The sequence below is a fragment of the Hyaena hyaena genome, unplaced genomic scaffold (assembly GCF_003009895.1).
Source record: "Hyaena hyaena isolate Hyena2069 unplaced genomic scaffold, ASM300989v1 scaffold_207, whole genome shotgun sequence".
Classification (NCBI taxonomy): Eukaryota; Metazoa; Chordata; class Mammalia; order Carnivora; family Hyaenidae; genus Hyaena; species Hyaena hyaena.
In genome coordinates this window covers 1312429-1332460 of record NW_024080836.1, presented here as the reverse complement: position 1 = coordinate 1332460, position 20032 = coordinate 1312429, and the positions used below count along the sequence as shown (strand labels likewise).

Here is a 20032-nt window from a genome sequence, read left to right as displayed (position 1 = left end):
CAGCTTAAGTGACTTGCCCAAGGTCACACAGCTAGTAAACAGAGAGTCCAGGTGGTACCCTTCCTACCACACCAACCTGCCGTCCAAAAGAACCTGACGAAAGTTTCTTGGTCTTTCTAAATTGCAGTATCAATTGGATCAAGAAGAACTCCGACATAAGAACACACATTTGATACATATTAGTATACCTTTCCAGATTCCAGGGAGTCAGGGAGTCTATACAGTCATTATTAATGTTAAGTCTAAATCAAAATAAAGATTCAAGCTCAAAGCAAAGTATTTTCAATTAAATGTGCTTAAGATGAGAGAAAGGCATGAAGAAAGATAAAGAACAAATGTTGGCAAAATTACCATTTATGATTCCAATGCCAAGTAAAATGTCCCTTGTGAATAAATGGTTGACTGGATAAGAAAATAAACTAAAAACCTAAAAATTAAAAACAATAAAAAAGATATTTCTTTAAAAAAAACACACCCTAATTGTTACATTTGTCATTTTCAAACAAATTAAACCATGACCTTTGACTTAGGGAATACACTAATAGCTAACTAACAGTTAACTATTAAAAGTAGGGTACGGAAATAAACATTACAGTTTCTAGTGTCACCAAAACCATTCATGAAGCGTATTGCTGAAAATGTGTTTTGGTGCTTTCGTTTTCTATACTGGAGGTTTGGTTCTTTAAAGATTTAAATACACGGTTCTCATTCAGAGTATGTACAAGAAAAGTTTACTATATTTAATTTTACTTATATGCTACATTGTGTGGTGTATTTATCATTACCTTTAAAATATGATGCTGCAAGTAAGACATGGAAATAGACTTTATAAAAACTAATAGATATAATATTTTCATAACATAGGATTTACTGCATTAATAATTAACAGAAACCTCTTTCACGAGGGAATATAATGGAAAGTTTCTCTTAAGCAAATAGGCAGGAACTCAATAGGAATTGGTAGAAACCAGAGGCTGATAAACTGGTGCCATATGGTTAAACAGTAAAACAATAATAGAGTCCATTCAACAATGAAGATGGATGTATTAGGAATTATAGGGAAACAAAGAAACTGTTTCTCAGTACACAAATATAAAACATAATAGCTAGCAGATTTTCTATTGAACTAAAGGCAAAGAGGCCTGAAGTTACAGGAGGGAAAAAAGAAAAGGGAAAAGCTTCAAATACTCTCTAACTCACAATGCCCTGAAATCGAGACCAAACTGCTTTTCCATGGAGCTTTTTTTTTTTTTTTTTACCACAGAGACATTCTAGCACAGCATTTCCCCCCTTTTGTCTAATTTCAATAATATACCCTTTAATTACCTCTAGCCTCAATGAATGACCGTCTCTCTCAGGATATGTAACTAAAGTTTCCAACATATTAATAAACACACAGTAGCAGAAAGAAAGAAAAACAGCAAAGAGAAAAAAAAAGACAAAAAGGAAGAAAAAAAGGCAAAAGAAGTCACATACCCTCTTCTGTAGGACTATTGGCGTTATTGCAGGCAGAGTGACTCTTCTCGCACTCAGACTCATGCCTGCTCTTCGTAGAATGATCCCCTCTCGTAGATCATGGACGAAATGAAAGAAATCTTTTACAGTTACTCCTTGGGAATCTCAGGGCTCAGTGCAAAGAAACTAGGAAAGTAATAAATGTCACTCTGCTTATGTGATTCCAATCTACCCAAAGCCAATTAAGGATGGCCGTGGGACAGGGCAAGGCAGCAACCAATCACAGCCGGGAAAACTCCGCCTCTGTCCTTGGAAACACATTCGGATACTTTTGTTTATGATATTTAAAGAACCAGATTAACAGGCATCTAGTTCACTTAACTTTTTTTTCCAAAACAGTGCAATTTAATGCCATCTTTGTTGACTAAGCAGTTATGTCTTTAGTTTACTAAAACATTTCAGCATATGGCAGATAAGAAACTGTTTACATTGGTCTATTTAAAGAACCAAAATATGCCGATGAACTAAATTTACTTATGCAACTCATAAATTTGATAAATGGGTCAACTGCTACATATTATATAAGGCACAAAAAAACTTGATGTTAGAATTGGTCCCAAAGTATTAGTTTGTGTGTCATAATTAAAGGTTATTAATATTCATTGATGCATCTCATTTCTTTAACAGCTAAAATTTTTGTATTATGGATGTTTCAATTATCCTTGAGGTTACATGCTTAAGTATTTCTGTTAAATATTACCTTAACAATCAACCTAAAAATAATGTTAAATTTAAAAAGGGCATAAAACCACAATATATGAATTTCAAATGCTTATCAGTTTTTAAAAAGCACAGATCTGTGTAACTTAGCATCTTTCATTCAATTAAAAGTATTTAGACAATAATCACTGCTCAATGCAAATTCAAAATTTTAACAGGCATTTTGCCTTTTTTCTTAAAATAACTGAAAACTAGAATATTTGGGGGGATTGGAGGAGGGTCAAAGTAAAATCATTGGTGGCTAACAAGAAGATTTTCAATGAAGTCTAAATAAAGATTAAAAGAGACACTCAAAATGATAAAAAGTATCATGGTATTGAAACTAATCCGAGCTATTGTAATTATAAGATCCCTGCTGCACTGATGACTTAACAAACTTCTACTCTGTGCTCTTTGGCCATGACACATGGAATAACCCACTGTATTCAGTATGCGGGAAACTCCTTGTAATTGCTAGATTACAAGGTGGCTGCTGTATAGTAACAAGGCAAAATGGAAGATTCTAGGCAACTCAGACACAAACTTTCCATTTCATTATCTAGACTGCTACTAAGCAGGGTGTGTTTTATATGCATGGTGATCTCATATTCCTCAAAAGAAAAAGAGACACTACAAACTCTCAGGTTCCTACTTTGAATTTCAAAACCTACATAGATCCCTCACAATGGCAGCTAGGGAGGGAAAATCACTTAATATAAAAAGTCAAAAGTGGATCTAGTTTGGAGCATTCATTTGATCCTTATCCAGTTAGGTATATTGTGGTCTTCTAAAATAAAAAATACCAATAAAAATCTACTAATACTAGGATGGGAGTTACCATTTGTAAAGTGAAAGATTCTGGTTTGACCTTGAGTCACTTTTCTGGCAGGCCAACAATAACAAAGCCCACAGTAACTACATAATTTCAAGATTATTATCTATAATATCTGACTTTTTGTTTCTTCTTTTCTCAATTTAGTTTTTGAATATTACAAAGTGTTATCTCTGGTCTCAAAAAAGGAGTTCCACCATCATGAAAGCAGTTTGTGTCACTAAATAATGACACAAAGTGCCTACCAGGTGTTAGGCAGTGCATTAGGTGGTAGGAACATATTGTAGAATAAGATATGGTCACTATCTCAAAGTAGAATAGAGATCATACATTTTTAAATTTAAAAAAAAAATCATACCCAGTACTGGGCTAAGTGAGTCTAATAGTGACTAGACACCAAGTACCAGGGAGGCACTGGAATAGAAGAAACTATACACCATAGGTGACATTACCACTTCAAGGAAGAAATGACATTTTCTTTGAAAAGTGATTGGGAGAAAAGAATACGCAGAACTTGATAGCTGACGGGGACATAAAGTGAGGTTCTCAAAGCAGATTCCGCATTTTGGGGTCTAGGTGAGTGGGAATTCAAAGATGCTGTTTTACTTGACACTATAGAGCTTTTTAAACACTAAAATACATCCTTCAAGTAAAAATGATACCCAGGCTCTATATTTATTGCAGCGCAATATACCTGCCCTGCCCTATAAGGGCTTAAAAAAAACACTTGACAGACAACTCGTGTGATAGGTCATCTCTTTGGAACACTTGAAAATTGAAGTTTAAAAATTTTCAGTGAAAACCACGAAGAGCAAAATGTGGCATTTTGTGACTCTATGTTGCCAAAAAGGTCATTGTCTTTGAAAAATGAAACTTATACACACTTTTTCCTGGTCAATAGGCAGAAAGACTAATGAGATGACATTCACACTTAAGATGGGCAGAGTGTCCTTTATCAGTGATCCTTTCCAAATGTTCATATTGACTGTGCTTTACCTTACTTCCTACTTATTATAGACCCTGATTCAAAATTTAACTTTAGCCTATGCCTTTTTTTTACCATTATTATAAATGACTTTCATACTCACTAACCTTGTCACCTGATCCTTAATTTTTTCAGCTTCTGCAAAATGAGGATAAAAATCCATGGCCAACAATTTTAGAACTGCTGTGAGGGTTGAGGAAATCAAGTTTGTGTGTCGCCTGGAAGAGACCAAGGCAGGTGCTGAAAATGCTTTGCTATCGCAGAGAATGAGGCCTAAGATGCATTTTCCTTAGACTGTGTCTCAGGTCCTTATTTCCAAAACTGAAATTTGATGAAACCGGATTTTGAGCTTAATGCAGCAGGATCCACAATGAAATATATAGGACAGCACTGTACATTACTTTGGTTCTTGCTCAATATTTTGATAGCAGTAGAGTACATTTTGCCCCTCAAAAGACACATATCAAGGTTCCAATGTGAATTAAGAATAAGAAGAATTAACTATTACTATGACTATTAATACAATATATGTGAGCAGCCAATATGAACCAGGCACTGAGCTAGTTTTCACTTAATCCTTATAACAACCCTTTGAGATAGGCACTAGCTAGTCAACAGATGAGGAAACAAATGCCAGAAGAACAGAGAGCTAAGAAATGGTTTTAGATATAAGTTCATTTTGCAAAAGAACCTGCCTAGGTTCACAAAGTGTGTAAGTCAATAGGCTACAGTGAAACCCAGATCCAGCTCTCTGCAGGACACCCCAGTATTCTACTCTACAATATTCTTTCCCACATTTTTTCCCACATTGTACTATATGATTTGATACAATATTAGCATAAAATGTCATTATACAGTCCTTGTTTCTGATGTACCAAAGCACATGTTATCTTTACTAAGTCAATAAATATGTGTGGAGAGCCCTACTCTGTGTAAAGTACTATGCTATTTGCTGCGGGGAATTCAAAGTGGATAGCTCCTGATTCCTGCTTACCAAAGGAGCTGACCCATGACGACATGTAAACCATTAGTCAGAGTGGTTTACAAGGTAGGACTGGGGCAGGGGAGGATTCTATCCAGGTACCAGCCAACCTCTAGGTTCCAAGCCTGCCTTTCAAACTTCTCCCACTCAACATCAACAAAGCTTCCTGTAGCTTCCAAAAGCACATTCTGTATGTCCACCTCTTTGTTCCCAAAATTCGATCACTAAACCCCACCCATCTTTCAAGGCCTAACACGAGACACCTCTTCTGAAAGCATCACTGATCCTGTTCCTTCAAACTTTTTTTTTTTTTTTTTTGGTACAAGTTTACCTTAGAATTGACAGAGAAGAAGGGAGAGACAATGTATGCACATAAGTTGCCTCTTAAGGGTTAGGCACTTTACGTATGTTATTTTACTTTATTCTGACAAGCCGGTAAAGCAAGTATTATTTAATCCCGTTTTACAGATTCCAACCACATCCATCTTTTCCATCCTGTCTCTTTACCTTTTATCATATACTAATTTAGTCAAGCTACTATTTCCTATGTGTGCACTTTCTATCATTTAGAATGTGGGCTCCTTAAAGGTTAGGACATGCCTAATTTACCATTGTGTTATCTCACCCAGTGGCTTTATACCAAAAAAAAAAAAAAAAACCCACAAAAAAAACCAAAAAACAAATGTTATAAAGTAGAAGAATAGTTCTTGATTGGTAAGTGCTACAAATACTTCTTTGGACAAGAAATCAACCAATCACCTGCCTTACACAAAACATAACTTGTTCTGCCCTTTCATCTCCCCCCTGTATTTTGTGCTATTGTGCCACCCATTCTGGGGCAGCTCATTGACTCTTCAGGTCACCTGAAGAGTCTCATCATCTCCCTCAAAATCTCAGCTCAGTAGTCACCTCTCCAAGAAGTCATTCCTCCATCTGAATTATACTATTCCTTATTTTGTACATTAAATTTTTTTAATATTTATTTTTGAGAGAGAGAGAAACGTTTATTCATTTTTGAGAAAGAGAGACAGAGCACAAGCGGGGGAGGGGCAGAGAGAGAGAGGGAGGGAGACACAGAATCCAAAGCAGGCTCCAGGCTCTGAGCTGTCAGCACATAGCCCGATGCCAGGGCTTGAACTCACAAACTGCAAGATCATGACCTGAGCCGAAATCAGATGCTTAACCGACTGGGCCACCCAGGCACCTCTGCACATTTTTAAAACTTAAACTCTTCTATTGCTCATGTCACCCTGCACAAATGAATACATTGTTTTAATAGCTAATAAATCCTTCTATAGGCCCTAGCTTTCTATCTTATGAAAATATAGTCCTTAAGGGTGAGGCCCAGTCTCTCATTTTCTCTGCTGCTCCCAGCATACCTAGCAGAGTGCTTTCTGTACACAGTAGGCATTATGTTCAGTCACAATCAATGTGGAAAGACTAGTCGCTCCGGTTACATAGTGGACAAGCCTCCTTTCTCGTCTTAACAATTGCTAGCCTTATGATTTATTCTGAACAAAAGCACACAGTCTTCTTCACAGGAACATTTAGATATTCTTTTGCTATCTGACATAGTTCTACTAGTGGTCAGTAATGTAAACACTACATTTAACTGTTGTCCTCAGAACACCGATTTCCAAAAATCTTAAAAAGTTTTATGATAGGAATTAATGGTCTAGATCTTTAGACATAAACTCAGTACCTCAAGTTCTACAAGCTTATCTTACTCTCCTAAAGTGCTTTGCTTCTCTCTGTATGTGACATGACATCACTTCTCACTTGATGAGGCTGATCTGATACCTCTATTCTATTTCCCCCTCTACTCTCACAGCTTTCAATCTATCAGGAATGGCTACGATTTCTCATTGATTTAAAAATTGATAGAATATTCCTTCTTTCAAAGAGATTACTGAATGACTTATAAGCCCTAGTGATGATAAATATTACCAAACCAAGTTTCATTCAAAGTATTTTAACAGTGCCTATATATTCTATAACTGACATAGTTTTCTAGGAACATTTTGCCTGCCTACTAAGGAACTACTGTCTGCAGGAGGGCAGAGGGACACTTAAAAATAATTTCAACAAAGTGTTAAATTCTGTAAATGAGTATTAATTAAGTGATGGAACTATAAAAGTAAAAGAGCTTAACTTCACCATGAGAGAGCAGACATATTCCCTAAGTGAAAAAAAGACTCCAGAATGAAGGTAATTCCAGGTAAATAAAACATACACAAAGAGGGGCGCCTGGGTGGCTTAGTCGGTTAAGCGTCCGACTTTCGCTTGGGTCATGATCTCGCGGTTCGTGGGTTCGAGCTCCGCGTCGGGCTCTGTGCTGACTGCCAGCTCAGAGCCTGGAGCCTGTTTCAGTCTGTGACTCCCTCTCTCTCTGACCCTCCCCTGCTCACGCTGTCTCTCTCTCTCTCCTAGAAATAAATAAAACATTAAAAAAAAAAATTTAAAAAAAAAAACAACAACATACACAAAGATGAATCTGGAGAAACATGGAGGGAAGAGCCAGACAAGAAAGGTCATTCTATGTCATGCGGAGGAGTCTGACTCTCATCCTCAAAGGCAGCAATATTTGATAAAACGTGAATTTTATCTCAGTGTGGAAGACGAAGTGTGTTTTTCTGAGAATGGTAACTAGAAGTTAGGAAAACCCAGATATGGATCTAAATGAGTCCAAGAGAGAAATGGAAATTACCAAATTAGAAAGAATTTCAAAGATAAAAAGGAGGTAAAAACAGCAGGATCAGGTGGCCAAATACAGACAAAAGTCATTAATTTTTTCTTATATATGAGCTTACAATATAAGTTTTAATTAATAAAAATACAAGCTATAAAAAGATAAACATCTTGTTTATACCCTTCATATTTCATATACTTTAAGGTCTTCATAAGAAAAACAGTCTTTGAAATTTTCTAGATAAATTTCAAGAGAAAGAGCAGAGACAGAAAACCAGCACCTACTTTCTTCATGCTCCCAAAACCTTAAATTGACAAGAAGAAGTAAGAGGGCATGAAAAAAAGAAGTATTTCCTTCGTAGAAAAGAAAAAAATCTTTTTTTTTTAACTACACTGGGATATAAGAAATGTACTTTTTTAAAAACTATGCTGGGATATAATGCAGGTATATTGGCCATGCAGTAAAAGAATTTCTAGAAGCAGGGTGCCTGAGTGGCTCAGTTGGTTAAGTATCTGACTTCAGTTCAGGTCATGATATTGCGGTTCATAGGTTTGAGCCCTGTGTCGGGCTTTGTGCTGACAGCTCAGAGCCTGGAACCTGCTTTGGATTCTGTGCCTCTCTCTCTCTCTGCCCCTCCCCTGCTTGTGCTCTGTCTCTCTCTCAAAAATAAATATTATTTAAAAAATTTTTAAAGAATTTAATTTCTAGAAGCTAGAAGGTCATTGGAATTAGACTGATAAGAGCATATGCAATTACAGCAGGAATTTATCAGAGAAATGATGGTGAAGAAATTAAGTTTAGAGTATATATTTTTAAAAATAGAAGCTCATTATAAGTACTATATAAATGCTTACGAGTAAAGGAATGACAAAGCCGAAGCAACCAAAACTTCCCGAAAAAGATAAAAAAAAAAAAAGGAAATAGATCCAAATAAGTAATTCCACATTAAAAAAGAGACAACCAAGGATTACTAAACATTTGAAGAAAATAAATAACAGGGAAAAGGATAAAAGTCTGAACAAAAAATAAACCCCTTCCCAAAATATCAGCAATAATTGAGAAAAAAATTAGAATTTTAAGTCTAATGGGACTCCTTAGATCAGGTGAAGGTTCAAGGTGCTACAACACTGATAAAATAGAACAGTGTGTTAACAGGAGAGATCAAAGAACCACAGACCATCCTGGGTATTATAAATAGTATGTAAATATAGTAACATATTACTATAATAAAACTAAACACTATTGAGTGGTATGGAAGAGAAAGTTGAGAGAAGGTCTCTCATAATGTAAAGGTCGAAGAAATGAAGAAAAAGGAAAGAAGAAGAAAAACCATGGAGGAACAATCCAGAAAGATAAACACAAATAAAATACGAGTCACAGAAAGAGTAAACAAAAAAAGTGTAAGAAATAAGAAAAAGGCAGAAGAGAAGTTCCCTGAGCAAATGAAAGTTATAAACAATTAAACAAAAAAGACCCACAGATGGCTAAATAATTTGAGTGAAAAAGGAGTCATGTTAGATATAGTGGGAAATGGGACAATTCCAAAGAGAAAAGATAAAATTCCTAACACTTCCTGAAAGAACAATTTATACCTTCCTGCAGATGTGAATATCAGACTGGTATCTGAACATAATCTTATTTCTCATCAATATCCTCCATGAACTTAAGTACAAAAATCCTCAAAAAAAACCAAATAAATAAAAAGCAGGGGCGCCTGGCTGGCTTATTCAGTCAAGTGTGTGACTCTTGATCTTGGGGTTGTGAGTTCGAGCCCCATGGTAGGTGTAGAGATCACTTAAAAAACAAATAAAGACTTTTTTTTAAGGCTGAGAAAAAAAAAAAAAAAAACAAAGGAAGTCAGAAATCCATCTCTGCAGGGAACATCATACCTCTGTAGCAGAGGGAAGTCATGATATTAAGAAAACTTCAGGGACGCCTGAGAGGCTCAGTCAGTTATGCATCTGACTCTTGGTTTCAGCTTAGGTCATGATCTCCCAGTTCAGGAGCTTCAGCCCCATATTAGGCTCTGCACTGACAGTGTGAAGCTTGCTTGGGATTTTCTCTCTCCCTCCTTTTGCCCCTCCCCCACTTGTGTGTGTTCTCTCTCTCTCTCTCTCTCTCAAAATAAACTTTAAAAAAATTATAATTTCCCATTTCCATTAACATAGATGAATTAAAGACTGAAAAAAAATCAAACATAAAAATGGAAAAGGTTCTTAATTTAGTAGTTGGACCTTGACTCTTTTCTTCATGAAACTTTCATAAACATGTTCCAAGAACCACCCATTCCTTGAAGGTGAATAATAACATGGAACCACTGCTGAATCCATACAAGCATCCTAACAATGTAGAGAAAGGAGAAAAGGTACAGGAAAAACAGAAGGCAGAAGACTATTTGCAAGAAAAGTTCTGCCAAATTTCAGATAAAATTTAAGACTATACACTGAAACCAGGAATAAAAAGGAATGAAGCAAAATCATGTATGTTCACCCACAAACCAGAAAATTAAAAGCAACAAAGAATAAACACCACGAAAATAAGGAGATGAAACGTCAGCTGGCAGAGCTCAAGAGACTTTACTGCTATGTACTGAAATCTATAGTGAAATCAGAGGTAAAGTAAACAGATGAGAGATACAAGGAAAACAGCCAAAGAGAGAAGCAAAACTTTTAAATTTAAGGGAGACCTCCATGCCTATAACTAGAATCTCCATAGAAGAAAATCAAAATCATAGAAAAGAGTATATGTATAAAGATAAAACATAAGAAGTATTTTGGGTTCATAGCAGCACTCTCCACAATAGCTAAAACATGGAAAGAGCCTAAGTGTCCATCAGCAGATGAATGGATCAAGAAGATGTGGTTTATCTATACCATGGGATACTACATGGCAATGAGAAACAATGAAATCTGGCCATGTGTAGCCACATGGATGGACCTTGAGGGTGTTATGCTGAGCGAAATAAGTCAGGCAGAGAAGGACAAATATCATATGTTTGCACGTATAGGAGGATTAGGAGGAACTTGACGGAGGAACAAGGGAGAGAAGAAGGGCGGAAATGGTGGGGGAAAGGGAGAGAGGCAAACCATGAGAGACTCTTGAATGCTGACAAAAACTGAGGACTGATGGATGTAGGGGGGAGGAGGGATGGGCAGGGAGGAGGGCACTTGTGGGGATGAGCACTGAGTGTTATGTGGAAACTAATTTGACAATAAACTATTTGTAAAAAAAAAAAAGAAGAAGAAGAAGAAGAAGTATTTCGGGGGGAGCCTGAGTGGGTTAATCAGTTAAACATCCGACTTTGGTTCAGATCGTGATTTCACAGTTCATGGGTTCGAGTCCCGTGTGGGGCTCTGTGCTGACAGCTAAGAGTCTAGAGCCTGCTTGGGATTCTGCATCTCCCTCTCTCTGCACTTGCCCTGCTTTCAGGCTGTCTCTTTCTCTCTCAAAAATAAATAAACATTAAAATGTTTTTTAAAGAAAGATTTTTGTAATAAAATACCTATTGAAAGGGCATACTTCCCCTGAGAAACACATTTTAACAGCCAACAGTAAAGATATCTTATTAAAGTTACTGGACTTCAAATGTAAAGAATCCTTGGACATCAAGACAAAAAAGCTCTAGTAGCTTTAAGGGAGGGGGGTGCATCAGGTGCAGTATTTATCCACAGCACTCAACAACATGCTTAGGTGCACCCCACCGCCTCTGGTCACACCACTGGATAGAGTAATGCCTGTGAAATCCTTGAGGGAAGAACTATAAATGAGACTGTAAAATCTAGCCAAACTCATTCATTATAAAGGCAACAGTGAATGTTTAAAAGTTTTGAACATATGCAAACTCATAAAATCGTGTTCCCATGGAATCTTGTTGAGGAATTTACTAGAAGATAAACTGTAGTCATCCAAGAGATGGCGGGGAAAATCAGAGTAAAACTCTGGTAATAATAAATTATAATAAATACCAAAACTATTATGAGACTAAATCACTATGTCATTATGTTGCTATAATAAAATATAAGCAGTATAAACCTTAACAAAGCAGAAACGATAAAACAAACAAAAGAAGATGAAAGTCAAAGGAAGAAAAACATGGAATGTTACTCAGATCAAAAGATATTATTTAAAACTGATAAACTGCAAAAGAATTTAAGTAAATTATTTTATAATGCTCAAATCAGCTAGTAGAAAAGGAAGAGGAAGAGGAAAAATATTAATTTTATTATTGCCCCTTAGAGGGGATTAATAAATAAACCTGTAAATAAATAAGAGGATGAAGGTTTCTTATGTTGTTGCAGTCATGACAACAGAAACATAAACCTTTCCAATTAAAAGAACACAATGCTAAAAAGGCAGAACACATTGTGAATTCTTTTTCCAAAACCTGTAAGTTTTGAAACATAATGTAAAATAAAATAACAGTACTCACACTAAACTTTTATGTTCTCTCAGTGTTTAGGAGAGCCAAATTTACTCACTGAAAGGAAAAAAAACAGTCTGCATTTGAATTATTAGGAAGATTCCACTCTATTCTGTGAGAGAAGGATCACTGTAACCAACTGAAAGAGTTTGAAAACAAAAGAATGGGTGGAGAGAGGGGCGCCTGGGTGGCTTAGTCGGTTAAGCGTCAGACTTTCGCTTAGGTCATGATCTCGCGGTTCGTGGGTTCAAGCCCCGCGTCGGGCTCTGTGCTGACTGCCAGCTCAGAGCCTGGAGCCTGTTTCGGAGTCTGTACCTCCCTCTCTCTCTGACCCTCCCCTGCTCACGCTGTCTCTCTCTCTCTCCTAGAAATAAATAAAAATATTAAAAAAAAAAAAAAAAGAATGGGTGGAGAGAAAGGGAACAAAGGAGGGAAGAAGGAGTGGAGAAAGAACAAAGAGAGGAGACAGGGAGGGAGGGAAAAAAAGAATGCAGGGTCAATATCAGGCAAGACTGAACCCAGGACAGAGTTAAAAAAGCAATGAAGACGACTTCATAATGGTGAGCGATGTGAATCACAATAAAAATATGCTGACTATGAATATCTAGGCGTCATATAATACACATTTGTAAAGCATGCCATACAGGAAATATAAGGAAAATCAGATAGAAACTTATTAACTAACCCTCTCTAATCATGAAGAACAAACAGATTTTTTTAAGTAGGCTCCATGCCCAACATGGGGCTTGAACTCATAATACCGAGAACAAAGAGTCACATGCTCTACTGACTGAGCCAGACAGGTACCCCAAAGAACAAGCAGATTAAAAAGTAGCTATAAATATAAAAATAGAAATAGGTTAATATAATTAATAATATAGATTTAACTGTCACATACTGAATTCTCAGATTAAATCAGAGACTGTAACTTCTCTTTAAGAAAGTGATGTAGAAAATAAAAATCTGGTCACATTTTAGGTCACAGATAAACCTCTCCAAAATTCTCACACTGGAAGGAGTACAGACAACAATTTCTGATCACAATACAACAACATGAAAATTACTACTAAATCTGGGGTTAGGAAGTATCTAAAAATTTTAAGACTCTTCACGTAACTAAGAAAAAACAGAAGTTGCAGAATATCTGTATAGTAGTAATAATGAATATAATGGAAACACAATAAATCACATCTTATACTGCTAAAACAGTTCTCATATCATAACTCACAGCCTTAAACAACATATCTATTAATAAACAAGAATGAAAACAATTTCATTAGCATCCAAATATTAGAATATGTCATTAAATTAAACATGAGCAAAGCAGAAGGAATAAACTAATAAAGACAAAAGTAAAAATTAAAACTTAGAAAAAGGTAAACTGGTAGAGCTAATAAATAAGATCTGTTCTTTGGGAACAAAAATAAAATGGATAGAGAAACAAATATAGGAGATAAAAAAGATAAAGTATCAATATACAAAAGAAGAAATAATACCAGAGAAATAAAAAATTCAAAGAATATTGAGAAACAACTTTCTCCATTTTATGAAATGATTAATATTCCAGGACAATATAATTTACATATATTGAATCCAAAAACACAGACAATGTGAAGACATCAGTTACCATAGAAGAAAGCTGTCAAAGAGCCACCATCCCAAAGGGTGGGCCAGCCCCAGACAGTTTGTTTCACAGATAAATTCTGTGTAACCTTTAACAAATAGATAATTTCCTATGCTACTCAAACTGTTTCAGAGGAAAGAATATGTGCAACTATAGCCAAGAAAGTTAGAACAAGATCAATGAAGAGTGTCTTTTCATACCTGATACACCCGATATAATATAAAGCTATAGTCATCCATTTTTTAAAAAGGTACTGATACATCCATATGCATATACAACAATGGTATTGAAAATCAATGGAGAAAGGGTAAGACATTCAAACAAGACTGACTGTACCCATTTGAGTAAACTAACGATACAGATTTCTTTACCTAACATGATATACTAAAATGGACTCCAGAATGAGAACACTAATGTGATATTTCTAAAAATTAACTAATTTATAAATGTGTTGGAAGAAGTAATCAAAAAATGGTATAATAATCTTGTGGTAGGAAAAGCCTCACCAAGTAAGACCTACAAGTCCTAAAAAAGGTTAACACATTTAACTCACAAATATTTGTAATTGTTATGTCATAAAAGACTCCATATGTAAAACTCAAGTGCAAGGCATAGGCTGAGGGTATGTATGTGCACCATACTTAAGAGAGGACATATATCCAGAATATACAAAAAGTTTGTAAAAATCAACCAAAAAAAAACAACAAATAACCCCCCTAAATGAACAAAGGGCAGAAATGAACACATAATTTAAACACACATAAACATATTATACCACTTGAAACTTGAAAATATATTCCTAACGATAAGAGAGGTGTATGTTAAAATAAGGCATTTTCAGTACTGGACAAAACTTTAAGATGGATAATGTCAAATACTGACATCAGTGTTAGGAAAAGGGTGGTACTCTCAAACACCGATGAAAGAATAAATGACAACAAACTTTAAGGAAGGAAATGTGGCAGCATCTATAAAAATCCTACAAGTCACACCCTTTGATATAACTTTTCTTTTTCTTATCTATCAAATAGCCTAAATATTCATAAAGGGATGTTTATAAATATATAAATGAGGGATGTTCACTCATTGTTAACTAGGAAAAAAATAGAAACAATTTATATATTCAGATGGTTACATATTGGCCATCAGGGTGGCTCAGTTGGTTAAACGTCTGACTTCGGCTCAGGTCATGATCTCACAGTCCGTGGGTTTGAGCCCTGCGTCAGCTTTGTGCTGACAGCTCGGAGCCTGAAGCCTGCTTCGGATTCTGTGTCTCCCTCTCCCTCTGCCCCTCACCCCGCTTTTGTTCTGTCTCTCTCACACACAAAAATAAAAATAAAGACTAAAAAATTTTAAAAAAAGAAAATGGTACATATTAATGAAATACACCACAGACTATGGAATTCTAGATAGCAACTGATAGTTAGTAGTGAGGTATGGATTAACAAAAAAGATTGCAAAATCATGCTGTTGAATTTTTTAAATTACAGAACAATAATTTAGTATGACCTTATTTGTGTAAAAATGAAGAAAATACTTACAGTTTTACATATATCCATTAAGTATAAGTAAGCACATACAAAAAGATCTAGAAGAATCCATGTCAAATTCTTAACAATCTGATCTCAAGGGAGGAAAGTAAAATTAAAGAGAGATATATCATGAATGGTTATTTTTAATGCATTTATTTTTATAATTTTATAATTATTTACAATTCCTGTAAAATTAAAATATAAAAAGCTATAAGACTCCTCAAGTTAAAGATCAAGTATTTAATAAAAGTAGAATGCCATGAACTCTGAACTTCTCAAATACTGACAATGGCTCCTTAAGAATCTTTACTGTATTCTTTACTTTTGGCAATTATTTCTGGTATTGACATTTAATACATTCTCTGATATATTACCTATTTTTTTCTTTTTTTAATGTTTATTATTATTAAGGTAGAAATACAGCATGAGTGGGGGAGGGGCAGAGAATGAGGGAGACACAGAATCCGAAACAGGCTCCAGGCTCTGAGCTGTCAGCACAGAGCCCAACGCGGGGCTTGAACTCACGAACCCTGAGATCACGACCTGAGCCGAAGTTGGACGCTCAGCCGACTGAGCCACCCAGGTGCCCCAATTTCTTTAAAATATATTTATATAAGGGGCACCTGGCTGGTTCAGAAAACCATGTGACTCTTGCTCTCAGGGTCATGAGTTTGAGCTCCACTTTGGGTGTAAAGATTATTTAAATAAATATTTTAAAAATTTAAAAAATAGGGACACCTGGGTGGCTCAGTCAGTTAAGCAGCTGACTTCAGCTCAATTCATGTGGATCTCACAGCTGTCAGTTCGGGCCCAGCTTTAGGCTCTCTGCTATCAGTGCAAAGCCTGCTTCAAATCCTCTGTCACTCCCTCTCTCTGCCCCTCTCCAGCTTGTGCTCGCTCTCTCTCAAAAATAAACATTAAAACATTTTTATTTAAAAAAATAAATTAAAAATACATAAAATAAAATATATTTTATTTAAGAAGTAAATATTATTTATACAATCAGCACATATTAGAATTGTCTATGGGATCATCTTGTGTAACTTAGTACCCAGGAATCTTTTCTAAACTCCTCTGGTAAAATGATCATTCAGCACACTGAAAATCTCCAACTACAGAAAGATTGTGTGTTGAAATCTTTGCATCCCTGTACCCATCGGGTTCCCAGCAGGTTATTACTATTAGCTAAATGAAAGAGTGCTGGGGCGCAAGGGTGGCTCGGGCGGTTAGACGTCCGACTTTGGCTCAGGTCATGATCTCAAGGCCCGTGGGTTCGATCCCCCCATCAGGCTCTGTGCTGACAGCTCAGAGCCTGGAGCCGGTTTCAGATTCTGTGTCTCCCTCTTTCTCTGCCCCTCCCCCACTCATGCTCTGTCTCTCTGTCTCAAAAATAAATAAACGTTAAAAAAATTAAAAAAAATAAATAAATGAAGGAGTGCTCTTGTTTTTTGGCTGGAACTTTCTTCTGGTACAGATCTTCTTCAGGTACAGATCTCCTGTCTGTGTTTCTGCCCTGAAGCAAGTGAAACCAATTTGATTTTAAAGAGAGAACAGTGATCATCAGCCACATAATATATTTCCACTACAGACATATAAACTGCCCATATCTTGCATAGGTTCTACCTTCTATCTTGCTCATTAAATTAGAAACTGTTCCCTTCTATTTTCTAAAGACTCACTTTGTCTCCTGTGACAGACTGAATAATGTTCCTAACAGCCAAAAAAGTCCACAGTCTAGTGCCTGGAAGCTGTGTGTATGTTATGTTACATGGTAAAAAGAGTTTTGCAGAGGTGATGAAGTTAAAAAACTTGATAAGGGAAGATCACCCTGAATTATCTAGGTGGCTCCAAGGTATTCACAAGTGTCCTTATAAGAGTGAGGCAGGAGTGTCAGAGCCAGGGAAGGCTATGCACCACTAGAAGCAGAAAGAAAGTGAATCAGATGTCCAAGTGAATCAGGGGTCAGAATGATGAGGGACCAAGAGCCAAGGAATGCAGGTGGCCTCCAGATGCTAGAAAATGCAAGGAAATGGGGCCTCCAGAAAGAATAAGGCCCTGCTGACACCTGGCTTCAGATTTCTGAAATTGTAAGAGAATAAATGTATGCTGTTTGAAGCTACTAAATTTGTTGTAATTTGTTACAGCAACAATAGGAAACTAATACAACCCTCTTTCCCTGCCAGCTTCTTAAGAGTTTTACTTTAGATTCTCTTGCTCTTCCGGTATTTAAGCTTTTCTCACCCAAATTCCTCTCATTGGCTTTTAAACATATTGAAGCCCCCAGATTTAAAAACAAAGGATGCTGAAGTTTCCCTCCAGCTAAAACATCTACCTTTTCTTCTTTTACCAACAAAGTTCTTCAAATCTAATGCAAGGGCTCTACTCTGAAGGTTCTAACCCACCCTGTCACCAATGATCTCCTCAAAGGTAAGGAAAATGGACTTTTTTCATCCTCCATTCTATGTACCCCTCAGTATCATGTGGACAGTCTTGGCTAGCCTCTGCCTGTTGCCTCTCCTTTCGCCAGCTTATTCAAACCAAAAACTTCAATTACCACATTATAGGCAGATACTCACTAACTTATATCTCTTGCTCAGATATCTCTGTGAAGCAGTATACCCATATATTTAATTGGCTGTGTGATACCCCCTTTTGAATGACTCAAATGCACCTTGAACTCAGAAAATCCAAATCAAACTCAGGGTGTCACTGTCTACCCAAAGCGATCCTCTTCCAGTGTCTCCAACTCAGTCAATGACATTGCCATAAGCCATCTAGTTACATGCGCCAGAAACTTAGTAGTAATTCTGACATGCCCCACTATTCACATCCTATATCCATTTTTCACCAAGTCCTGCTAATTTCACTTCCTAAGTATCTTCAAAATCAATCTCTTTATTTCTATCTCTGATAACACACTCTAGGAATGAAGTGGAAGCTTCTGATCTCCATGACCACATACCTCTCCTTCCAAATGGTCACTGGAATAGTTAACAGGATAACACAGAACTTTGAGTGCTTAGAAAGATTCTGCCTCCTTAACAACTTCACCATGATTATATGTCTGAATCCCTCAAAATTGATCTCTTTATGCCCTTTCCCCTGTTGATGTCAGTCACTCTAACACAAGAACTCCTAGGTCATCCTTTCTTGGGCCCCATATTCTCTACTTAGGATGCGTACATCACCTCCTCTTACCTCATCATCCACATTTCCCCAGCTACCAAAATCCTTTATTATTCCTCTGGATCTAAGTTAATCATGAACAAAATCCCACAAAATCCAACCACTTCTCTCAATTTCTCCTTCATTCTAACTGAACCTGATTATCTCTGAAGATTGCTGTTCCATACTTTTCAATGGCCCTGCATCCGGAGGTGGGCATAAGTTCTTATTCCTCATTGCTAGTTTTTAGACACATCTTCCTTCTTTTTTTTCTAGATTTGCCTAGCTTTAAATCTTTTATCATTAAACTATACCACCCACTACTCCTCCTTACAGTAGTTATCTTTGGTCATCTGAGCTACTCTCACTAATGTATTGGAGATTATCCATCTGATTAGAGAATAGAATGAATATCCTCAGGGAGAATGTGACTTCATCTAGAACTTGTACAATTTTTCATACACAATGCCCAACATTTGATAAGAAGCCCACAGGGATCCAAAGTAACAGGGGCAGGATGGGGCAGGAGGGAAACAGACCATGGAAAAAGATCTAGATATTGAAGAGACAGGATATAGACTTCAAAGTAATTGCAACTAATGTTTTTAAGAAAACAGAAGACAAAAATGAAGAATTAATAAAAACTCAAATCTATAAAAATGGACAAAATAGATATTTTAAAACATTTTAAACATTTGTTTTAAAACATGGATATTTTAAAAATATTATTGAAAAGAATAATAATGGAATTAAAAACTCAGATGGCCTTAAAAGCAGATTGGATATAGCTGAAAACATTAGTGAACTGGAATAGCTCAGTAAAAATATTCAGACTGATACAAAAAAAGCAAAGTAGAAAAGAAAAAGAGCATAAAGTATATATGAGACAGGAAAAAAGATCATAATAGCTGTTGAGAAAGAACTAGAAAGACAATATTTAAAGAACTTTCTTTATATGGTCAAAATGCTCCAAAACTGGGGTGCACGGGTGGCTCAGTCACTTAAGCATCCACTGTGGCTCCAGCCAGTATCTCACAGTTTGTGAGTATGAGCCCCACGTCAGGCTTTATGCTGACAGCTCAGAGCCTGGAGCCTGCTTCAGATTCTGTGTCTCCCTCTCTCTTTGCCCCTCCCCTACTCGTGCTATGTTTCTCTCTCCCAAAAATAAAAATAAACATTTAAAAAGAATCTAAAACTGAGGAAAGCCATTAAATCAAAGAAATAAGAAGCACTATGCATATTAAGCAGAGAAATATTTAAAACTAATAATTATGCTCAGCTAAAGGCAAGGGAAAATCTTAGAAGCAACCTAAGGTGGGGAAATATCTTTGAAATATCTGTGCTGACAGCTCAGAGCCTGGAGCCAACTTCGGATTCTGTGTCTCCTTCTCTCTCTGCTCCTTCCCCACTCATGCTCTGTCTCTGTCTTTCAAAAATAAATAAACATTAAAAAAATTTTTAAAATAATTGCAGAATGCAAGAAAGAGCAATGGAAAAGCAAACATATTGGTAATTCAAAGTGAATTCTGAATGAACAGATCAATGAACATACCAACATCTTATGAAATTTAAAATATGTGTAGAATTAA

At 36.3% G+C, this 20032-nt stretch overlaps 1 protein-coding gene across 2 annotated transcripts in view; it reads right to left on the bottom strand.

Moving 5' to 3' along the window:
- The window catches only part of GRB14 (growth factor receptor bound protein 14), a 120623-nt gene that overhangs the window by 63616 nt on the left and 36975 nt on the right, over nucleotides 1-20032 (bottom strand). Inside the window, exon 1 of one of the 2 annotated variants that reach the window (XM_039242000.1) lies at nucleotides 1477-1653. The exons of the other annotated variant lie outside the window; for it this stretch is intronic. Within the exon in view, the coding sequence (XP_039097931.1) occupies nucleotides 1477-1539 (63 nt within the window). The 5' untranslated portion in view covers nucleotides 1540-1653. Of the gene's footprint in view, nucleotides 1-1476; nucleotides 1654-20032 lie in introns of those variants that run through there. 2 annotated transcript variants of the gene reach the window in all.